Genomic DNA, 10,988 nt, shown 5'->3' with positions numbered 1-10,988 from the left:
CTCCAGAGACTGCCCAGAATCTGGAGATGGCACCCAGTGCCTCTGGCACCTCCCAAGGCAGGAAATACTCACTCATAACAAGAGTGAATAGCTGGCAATAATCAGGAACTAAGCCCAGTCGTAATAGCAGGGATTTGCCCACCTCAGGAAGGTGGACTGAAGCTTCTAGTTTATGACCCAGCTCCCCAGGGGACCCAAAATGGAGAAAAAAGGGTTGCCAATTATTTTTAATAACACATATACATATGTAGATTACCCTCCAGGTTAGGATATGTTTTATGCCACTACCAATTGTTGCCAATCTGAGTTCTGACATGAGAAAATGCGTTCTATTCTGAGGGCTGCTGGTCTATAAATAAGTCAAAGTGGCCAGAGAATTTAGGTCAAGGTGAGTTTATTGTCCAAATAGCATAACCTAATTGCATCCAAAACCATTTGCAAATCCATCTTTAAGCTGGTCAGAATAACAGGCCATTATTTTTAAAAATCACTTAACACTGAACAGACAGGACCTCTTAAAAGGCAGCTGACTATACCATGTCACCATCATAACCAATAAAACATTTTTCCATACTTCCTAAAAACCTTTTGCTTATACCGATCATGCTACTTTAGCACTTGCTAGCATCCCGACCAAATAAACACCCACACCTCTTATAGAGTACACTGTGAGAGAATAACATTGACTCGATATGGCATCACACTCATTTTAAAGCAAAAAAAAATTATAATAATAATAAAAGAAGTCCAAGACGAGAAACTGTAACTGAGAGAGAAAGAGATCTGAGGTACACGGTACAAGGGTAATGAACATAATGGAAAAAATCCAATGGCCCAGTGATTTGCTGGGGATTTAAGAGTTGGCCAACAGTAAGAAACAAAAACCAATTAAAAAAAAACAAAACAAAAACTTTTTTTTTTTTAAGGACAGGCACCTGTCAAAATACATTGGATACTGTAATGGCTACAGTCAGTAAGGCACTTTTTTCCCCAAAGTAGGCTGCAGGCAAAGGGATAAACGTTGCAACTACAGCGTGCATGTGTACATTTGCTGATGGCTTCTTGAAACCTGAGCCAAGAATCGGGTCTGATAGTCCAGCCAAGTCTAAAAGCAGAGACACACAACTGTATGAGAATAGCTCCAGCTTAAAGGACTGTTCTGGGTTGTTTAGAATCCAGAATCATGAAAAGCCACATGGTATGAGAAAGTCATAAACATCCTCCTGAATCTTCCTGCCCTATTTTGTACAAGTGGATGACAGCATGAGTGGCTCTTACAAGCTGCTCCGAGCCCACACCAATAGAAGCCTGCACTCATTCTATAGCTACAGTTTGTCGGCTTAGGGGGACTTTACTGTCTCAGCACTAATTTCCCTTTTAAAGCTATTCTCAGGGTTGGACTGTCTCAAAGATAAACAAAGAGGAATCCTTTTGGCTTAGAAACCAACAGGCTTACTCAGACTTCCTCCCCATTCCTACCACCCATTACCACACTACCAATATTATCTTCTTGAACTAGAAAATCATTATTTACATGATATAAGGTGCAAGTCTATTTCTTCTCCCAGCCTTGCCCCCTGTGGCCCATGGAGAGAGAATACCCCCACCCTCTTTGAGAAAGTCATCCAATCCTGCCTAATGCTCTTCACCGCAGTCCTAGAGCTCCCCCTGGGGGCAGTGTGGAAAGGCCCAGAGGGTGCCAGGCCACAGGAAAGCTACAACTCCCTCTGAAGAGAAGCCTATCCTGCTGGCAAAGGGATGCAGTGCAACGCTGTCAGGGTTGCTTCCTCTGAGCCATGCATGGCCCTGACCTGCCTGGGAAAAGAAGCAAAACAAGAGCCTCTTGTACAGAGCACGTAGACCAAAGGGGATCTGACTAGAAGACATGGTGAGCTCTTCAGTGGGGTCCTGGGGCAGTTCCAGAATAAAGCCTCCTTTAAGACAAGCCCCTTTCTCTGAGGATCCCTCCGCTGAACACGGGAAGACATTCTACTGAGGGACCTGTCCCCTGCTTCCACCTGCAGGCTTCTTGGCTCTTAGGAACCTGCATGGAATTGAATTATGCTTAGCATATATTTTTGGCATACTAGGATTTCCCCCCCTGGGATTTGGCCAAAATAGGGGAAGGAATAAAATTTGGCAGGCTAGGGGAACAATTTAGCCCCCACTGATGGAGAAAAACAGTTAACAACAATGACCAAAAACAAAGGAAAACAAAACAAAACAAAAAACAAACCAACCCCAAAACCAAAAACCAAAAGCCCAGAGAGGAGGAAGAACAGATAAAAGGACAACAAAGTAGCAGATGACCAGAATAGGCCTGGAACCCCATTTGTGGGAGGTGAGAAAGAGAAGAAAAATCCATGGGGGAGAGCTGACTTTCCTCTCATGCAAAAACTCCTAGCAAGGAGACCAAGATCTAAGGAGAGGGCATCAGCTACTGTAACAAATCCAACCTTCCTTCTTTTGTTTAAGGAGGGGGTAGGGCAGAAAACCCAAAAGACCTAGCACCTTCCCCATCAGCAACGCGTCCCATCACTAGGCCCTGAAGAAAAGAAGGAGAAAAAGATCAGGAGGCCCCAATGGCACCCAGGCTCCAGGAAAACAGACTGGGAGAGTCTGTAGGCCTGTTCCCTTCCTCATTCATCAGTCAGCTTCTCTCATTTGCTGCTTCTGTTTGAGCGTAGGGACAGTCACTGTTAGGTACCTTGCTTACTTTAGGCTCCAAGACTCCTAAGGACTTTAGGGACCGCACCTCCTTTCCATTCCGTGTTACTCCTCAGGGCCCGAAAGAGGGTCCCATGCAAAGTGAGCTCTTGACAAAACCCTGGCTGCTCAGCTGTCCTCTCCGAAACTTCAGAATTCACCACCCACTGTCCTACCAGAAACTCCCTAGAATTCTAGGGTCGTACTAACTCGCCAAATCCTGAACCCTTCCAAACATACTTCAAGAGACAAAGACTCACCCGGAGTGGCATCTCTGTAGAGCAGCCTCTCCACCTCCCTCCCACCACCATTCTAATACTCATCTGACCTAGTTTCCCAATCATGCCAATTCGATGCAATGCAAAGCCTGAACACCACTGAGTGCCACTTAGCAGAGGGGCTGGCCTGCTGCAGTCTAGAGACAGGTGGGAGAAGGAACCCTTGTGATCCTACATGCTGCCGATTCATATGCCCACAGATTCAGGCCTATAAAAGTCTCGGAGATGATCCAACTGGGGATGGCCATATCAGGGGAGGGGAAAGAGAAAAGCAGATGAAAGCCCTGTTTTAAGAAAGGGCCACAAGATGATCTCCAAATAGCCTGCTAGAACTCTTTTCAACCTGTCTCCTGATGCCTGGTACCTAAGTGCTAATTATGACTTCCTAGTTCACTGCATGAAGGTTTGTGACAAACATCTGCCCTGGGGGTTGGGGGAGGGGAAATCCCATGGTTCAATTGTATTTTTTCCATCATGATGAGGATACCGGAGTCAAAATGGAAGCCTGATGACCTTCATGACTGAAGAGGTCCCTGGGTGTCAGACCCCAGGGCCAAACCCACCCGACCCTCCACCTGAGAGGGGCTTGTGCCCCCCTCGCCAACTTCTCCTTTCCCCACACTATAACAGCTCCCAAGCAGAAACTATGTGGTTGTGAGGTATTATGAAAACAAAAATGTGAATCATTTTCTTTTGTAGCTATTGACTTTGTCCAGTAAACCTGAGGTAAAGAATGCTGTCTTTGAAGAATATGAGAGAGAGAGAGAGAGAGAGAGAGAGAGAGAGAGAGAAAGAGAGAGAACCAAAAAGGATTAAAAAAAAATAAAACCAAACAAACAAACAAAAAAAAACCCAAACCATGAATACGCTACCAGAAGAAAAACTATGGAAGGGCTTTTCCAGTACGAAGAACTCCTATCTCAACCATCTACTTCAGAACTTGGAATTTAAGCAGTAAAATAATATATTATAAAAATGTTTATAAAATAGCAGCACACTCTGTGAAACATTACAGCTAGGTACTGTTAATGTGAATAAGAATGAATGATCTTAGCTTCTTAGCAGCGCAAAAAAAAAAATAATCATAAAAAACTGAACACAATAAAATGAAAAATAAGAGACCCTTAGATTTTTCTCCATCTTCAACCCTCATACTACGAAACAAGGCAGAATCTGTGTATAAAATAATTCTTCAAAGCAGCCCTGTTCTGATTTTTCTTTCTAACTTAAAAAGGAAAATATTTTAATAGCTTCATTACCTGTCAATCATAATTGTGCAAAAAAAAAAAAAAAGTTGTTGCTCCAACCTCTTTGCTAAATGAATGCCTCTAAGAAGTGGAGAGGAAAAAAAATTCAAGTACGCTGAATACAACTTTGCAATGAAATTAACGAAAAACGGAAAAGGGAACAAAATGCCACACTCTGATATTCAGCTGTCTGTCTGCACCAGCAAGAACTTTTCTTTCCATGTCCAAAGGAGAAGTCTATAGATGGGAATTAAGATCTTTCTTTGCCATCAAAATGATAACAGATCTTTGTAGGCTTTTTGGAGGAATGTTGTGATGGGAATGTCAGTGGAAAGGGGTGTCTCTTGGGTCCTGGTAGGGATACCAGAACTGTGTACAGAGAATGTCAGATACCAGAAGTGAATAGTCATGCGACTGGGGGCAGGAGGGGAGGAGCACAGGAGAAGAAGGGAGGAGTCTATTCAGCATGACTTGCATAAACCATCCCATCTATCTCTCGGGAACAATTTTTCAAAGTGCTTTTCGAATGGAATGGTTTATAACAATGCTAAACTGTGGACCAGACATGCCAATCAGCACCAAAAATCAGTTTTTTAATAAAGGATGCCAAGGTCACATTACCCTCTTGAATACATTAAGAGAAAAGATTCCATAGAGAAAAGATTCCATTCCAGATCCCACCCTTGCTCCCCATCTGCCTCCATTTCATAGGAGTTTTGGTTATGGCCCAAAGCTAGATTGCCCCGTTTGATAAAAATATGGTGGTGTCCGCCACGAACCACATTTGGAAGAAGAAGCAAGATGTCAAAAACACATGAAACCCAGAATCCAACCACCTGTGTCCAACTGGCAAAATAAAACATATTTTTTTAGGTAGCAGCTACTGTAGACAGCAAGAGTTCGTACTAGAGATTCAGCTATGCTCCTGACTTAGTAATAAACAGGTGGTCGAGAGCAAAGGTGCTTCTACCTCCAAAATGGTTCAATCAGGTTGAGAGATTGTTTTGTACTCCCCTCCCTATCGTGTCCCTTATTTCTAATTCTTTCTTGAGTTCATTGCTTTGCAATCTAATAATGCCATAAATGGCACACGCAGTTCCTTGAAATTATCCTACAAGGGGTGTGTACATGCTAGTTCATAACATGAAAAAAAAAAAGCCTCCTCTAATTTGTTCCCATATTTGCAGGCGTACATTTTCTCTAGCTACTCTGCAGGTTTTCCTGTAAGCATTTTACTATTACTTTTAACATAATCAAACAATAACTGTTCGCATATACAAGGGATTCCCTTCTGTTGTACTTCAAATAGGCACCAAACGCTTTTTTGTTATTCTGTTTTTATAGGACCTTTTTCTCTCACTTCTAAAAGATCTTTCAATATGCTCTAGGTGGGGGCTGAATTTTTTTTTTTTTTTTTTAAGTTTCATCCTAAAACATAAAGAACAAAACACAACCAGAGAGAAGGAGAGAGCAGATGGGAATACGTCTCTCCCATTCGGCCCGACTGCATCCTCACAGGTCAATATCCCGCACGTCTGTAGGGGTGCTGGCCTGGTCCAGTTCATCCTCGGACTTGGACCCATCCCCCTGGTCCTGGCGGAACTGCTGCAGGCTGTTGAGCAGCACCACCTCAATCTGCTCCTGGCAGGCTTTGAGGCAGTCCTAGAAGGAGAATGGGTCAGACCAGAGCGGTTAGGAAGATCAATAGTGTGCAGAGCATTCACCAAGAAAACAAGACACAATTTAAGCCTCGCACACCACACGCTAGTCTCCCCGTAGAAAGAAGCACAAAGTAAAGGAGAGGTGCTCGAGCAGGGCCGCAGGACCACACTGCTCCAGGTGGGGCCCACAACCAACAGCGTCAGCACCACTTCGGAGCTTGCTGAAAAATGGCCGAATCTCAGCCTGCACCTGACAATCTGGCCCAGGTGCTGGGCTGTCTGTGGATGTGCAGCACCCGATAATCAAAGCCCCACCCGGGTGTTTTCTGTTTGTGGACACTGGGAGGTGACGGAGAAAAGGCCAGCACTACGCAGACAGAGCCACAGATCTAGCCACAGATCTGTAGCACCTGAGGGATGGATACGAAGAGAATGGACTGAACTGTACTCACAGAAACCACATAAGCTCTTAAAAAGAAAAACTTTTTTTTCTTTCTGCTTACTCACCACCCTCAATTCTCATAAAAACCCAACCCAAAATGTTGACAAAACTCAGGACATTTGAGCTGTCCACTTTGGGAATTAGTAAGAATTTGCAGCATTGTTTGATATTAGTCTGTATTTGGTAGGGACATTTCAGAGTAAGTCGGCCCCAGGCAGGAGCTTCTGTTAGTGGGGTGCCAAGGAGCATGTGGCAACTCATGGGTGTCACTGGGAGGGGCTGGGTCCTGCCACGATGTGGGGTGTGAACTAAAGAATATCGTTCTTAGCATTATGCTCCCTCCTCTCCTCTGGAAGGCTACCTTTCTGCACTGAAGCAGCATATACATATGGAAAATATGTTATATGGACTCTGCTTGGCTCTTTCCTCACCTTAACCTTTGCTTCCCTTTTGATTATTTCACTGTGCAATTTTCACTGCCTGGAGGCTACGGTTTGCCAAGCATAAAAGCATTATCTTTATTTTCCCACAATCTAAAATAAAGTTGGACTTAACTACTCAGCGACACAGTTTCCGTACCCCCAAATTTTCCATTCCTACCTTGTCCATTCCACATTTCAAACTACAGCTTTTTATAAAAATTAAGAGCAGGAACAGCAGCTGCCCAATTGCTAAGGGCAGAGGTGAAATATCACCCAGAATGTAAGATGAACAAAGAGGGAAGAGTAGTATTTGCGACGCACCCACCACACTTGGCAGGCAGCACCTAGGTCATTTCACTTCTTGGATCCGTTCCCCAACTTGTAAAATAAAACACTCATAGGGTAAAGGCCAACAGAGATAATATATATAAGGTGCTAAATTCAATAAATGAACACCATTTATTGTGAATAACAACAAATTCGTCCTGGAGTCGAAAAGAATTCTTTAGATTTCTTGAAGATAAGGTATGGATAAGCATTTGCTCCAGATTGGTGAAGGGGCACTGTGTGTCTGGCGTCAGCGGGGGAGTGTGGAAGACAGACAGAACCCAGAGATCTCTTTGCCACCCTGAGCAAGCTGAGGAGTCCGGCACTGGCAACCAAGGGCCCAGCATCATCTCTCAAACTTCTGTAGCATGTCCTGGTCACCGCCCCCCGCCCCCCAACCTGTCTAACCCCCTGACTATTGACTGGAAACCTTCCCTGGGCTCCTCCTCCAAAGCCCAGTCCCCAGGGGCTGTGTCCCCAGGTCACTCACCACTTGCCCAACAAGCCCGGGGGTAAAGGCTAAAGGCATAATGTTTCTAAGGGCACTTCCATTTCAGTAGAGGATTTCAGAAACCTGAAACCTTACAGTCTAAAGAAAATTGATCTTAAATAAAGTCAAAGCTGGTGTGGGGGTAAACAAGGGGAACAAATGACTATAAGCAAATGACTCTTGGCTGTTCCTTGGGAAGGTCCTGCATCAGAGATGGACAGTGGGGCCCACTGTCAGTTTTCCTTCCGCAGCTGGAATAGTTGGCTTGTTCTCCATTTAAGCACCATCTGAAGAAGGGGACTTGTTCGGAGAGGCCATGTTGGTGGCTTAACACCATCCTCAAACACCCTATCTCAGGTCTCAGGTGCCCTCCACCCTCCCTGGCCCCCCTGCACTCCTCACTGAGAAATGTGGAGGTGCAGAATTTAAATATTATTTTCCTCTTTTTTCTCGTGGAGAATAATGAGTTGAATCCAGCCCGTTGTTATGGGATGCCCCTCCACTACAGAGGTCCTTCAGGAGCTACTGGAGGTCATGTTTAAAAGGTTTTCTCGGGATCCCTGGGTGGCGCAGCGGTTTGGCCCTGCCTTTGGCCCAGGGCACGATCCTGGAGACCTGGGATCGAATCCCACATCAGGCTCCTGGAACATGGAGCCTGCTTGTGTCTCTGCCTCTCTCTCTCTCTCTCTGTGACTATCATAAATAAATAAAAATTTAAAAAAAATAAATAAAAGTTTTTTCTAGGAGGCAAGGCGAATGAGTCAGAACCCCTCCACACATAGGGATGGTAGCTGCATGCTTGCCTCCGTGGAAGACCAATCCTATCCAAGCACGTGGCATAAAGAGCTTTTTTTTTTAACCTCAAGTATCATTAACATACAGCGTAATATTAGTTTCAGGTGTGCCATAAAGAGCTTTTGTTATCTAAAGAGGATGGCAGGATTCTCCACTGATCAAGAGACTGTGTGTGTGTGGCCGGCGTAGGGGAGGGAACACACACACAATATGTCTGAACCACTAAAATCAAAAAGAGATGCCAGCCAGGTGTCAGCAATGAGGCCTCTTTAACAAGAGAGCTTCATATGACACAGCCATTTGGTGAAGACTTCCTGACGGGAAAGTCGTGTAGAAGACCTTCGTCCCCAACAAGAAACACAGCACCTCCTGGCCAATCCTGTCCAGTTTTCCTTCCTCAGAGGCTCTATTTCAGTGCCATGGGGAGGTCATCAGGGTCAGTCCACCTTCCACTCCCAAAATATGACCAACTCCATGATCATCCCCACATTAGCCACACCAGCATCCCTGAGAAAGATGGTCCTCCAAATGAGGAGACAAAGCAAAAGAACCAACCTGATCTGGGGCCATACAGAGTTTTCCATTTTGGGGTCGCCAATAATTCTGTTTCTGGCATTCAGTCTTCCCTTCCAGAAGCCTGAAACCTCAAAGAACAGTTCTGGATAAAATCCTACAGGGAAGGCTGGGGCATTGGGCAGTCACCTCTACTGGACTTTCAGAGCCATGGGACTGAAGATAACATGCCTCGAAGGTCACATTTATGTACACTCCAGCCAAGAACACATGTACTGGTTTTCCCAAATAAAATGAAGGTTTCACGTAGAACACATTCTTCGATCTAAATTGTAACTGACAAAGCCCAGCTCTTGATCTTAGATATCTCTTACTTAAAGAGATAAGTGACTACAGCAGTTACTCAAGAAATGAGGGACCCTGGACCCCATTCCCTTGCTCTCTTCTAGATTCATCTGGGACAGAGCTAAGAAGCTAAAACTCTCTGGGGTCAATCATATCCCCCACTCCTGGAAAGCTCTCTGGGGCCTGTGCCTAACCCTCCTTCGGGCTCCCCTCCTTCACAGGTTGGCTAGTGTCAGTTTGAGTTTTAACCACAGATTGCCCATTCTTAACTCGATAAAAAAAACCTAAGCGTAGGCCCTGTCTTGTATGAACAGTGTCAGACAGTCCACTCTGTGATGGTGGAGACAGAACTAACTCAGCAACCTCCCTTCCTTGAGACTGCACTCACTCCCTGTATTTTAATACTCTCCTTCAGCATCGTCAGGAACCATTCTTGGACTTGCAGAAAGCATGAGAATTTCCTATGAGCTGATGTTAAGTGAGGAAGAGGAAAATGTGTGGTGGTGCTATTACCTGCAACCAGACACGCCAGCCCCACACAGCCCGTACCTGCCAACTCTCCTGAGCAGCAGGGCAGGACAGTGCATGGGACAGGGGTGCAGGAAGCGGTGACCTGGAGGGACGAGGAACCTGCCTCAACCCCAGCAGGGTTGCTCATGCTGGAAGGTCAAGCTGAGAGAAGGGAATAAAGGCGCAGGGGGCGCCAAGTTAAAAGGCCTGAAAAGAAAAGGAGGCAAAGCCAGAGAAGAAGAGAATTATAGTACTTCCAAAGGACACAATCACAAGACGACATGCAGAGGCAATGACAGAAGCGGGGTATCTGGGGGTCCGAGGGGCTTTTGGAGCCCAAATAGCCGCATGCCCTCACTGTACAGCTCGAGAATGGAATTGAAGCTCTCTTGTCCCCTGGTTACATCGGGTTAAAAGCTAAACCTGGCTTTAAATGGGCAAGCCTCCAGCCTCAGAACTCCTTCCCCTAAGACCCTCTGCTTCTTCCCAGCTCTAAGGACAGACATATATGGCAGAGAATCTCCAAGGAAGGGAGACATAGCCCAAGTGGCTGGGGTGGGGTGGGGGGCACCGACAGCTCATCCAGTGAAAAGATGCTACGTGCATGCAAAGTGCTGTGGCTCTGGGACCTCTGCTTTCCTGCAGCCTCCGAAAGCACCAGTCATTGTGTTTAGATGCCCCAAATTAAGCTGATTAAAAGGAAAGCCATAATGCTCGTCTGTCAGCCTGGACAGGTGGCACTCCACAGTGCTGGAGGTCGGGCAAACCTCCAACTCCGATGATGATAGGCCCCCTCCCCAGCCCTGGCCCGCCAGCCCCAGAGCCCTGACAGCAGTGTTTGTGATCTCCAGCTCGTGACACGGGTCTCCGACTTCCTCTGCGCGCTGGCTCGGGCTCTGCGCCCTGCACCCTCCTCGGCTCCCATGAATGGGCCGACGGAACTCCTACCGTTAGCCCTCAGTGTAACTGCATCACGCCATTGTCACCACACACGCACTGCACTCAACAGGGGGACAAAGGCTGAATGAGCCCCAGACCCGCGGCCAACTCAGGCAGAGACAACTTAGGAAACTATCTCATTCTTCCTTTCTTCACAGGCTGTTTGGCTTATTTCCTTGCATACCAAATGAAGCCCGCAGAAGAAATAAGGCAGGACAGGGAAGCCTGAGCTTGTGATTCGATCCCGTCCCCCTCTCTGTCCCCGGCCTCCCCTCCAGCCGCTCTTCACAAGGTCCCCCACCACAGGCCCCGT

The 10,988-nt window shown here is 46.1% G+C and overlaps 1 protein-coding gene across 1 annotated transcript in view; it reads right to left on the bottom strand.

Annotated features, from left to right (window-relative positions):
* Positions 1–377: 377 nt before the first annotated feature.
* Positions 378–10,988, bottom strand: part of CCND2 (cyclin D2) — a 30,313-nt gene continuing 19,702 nt past the window's right edge. The window contains exon 5 of the mRNA XM_041736192.1: positions 378–5,893. Within this exon, the coding sequence (XP_041592126.1) occupies positions 5,744–5,893 (150 nt within the window). The 3' untranslated portion in view covers positions 378–5,743. The remainder of the gene's footprint in view (positions 5,894–10,988) is intronic.

This window comes from Vulpes lagopus, chromosome 21 (assembly GCF_018345385.1).
Source record: "Vulpes lagopus strain Blue_001 chromosome 21, ASM1834538v1, whole genome shotgun sequence".
NCBI classification, from domain to species: domain Eukaryota; kingdom Metazoa; phylum Chordata; class Mammalia; order Carnivora; family Canidae; genus Vulpes; species Vulpes lagopus.
This window is presented reverse-complemented; position numbering and strand designations above follow the sequence as displayed.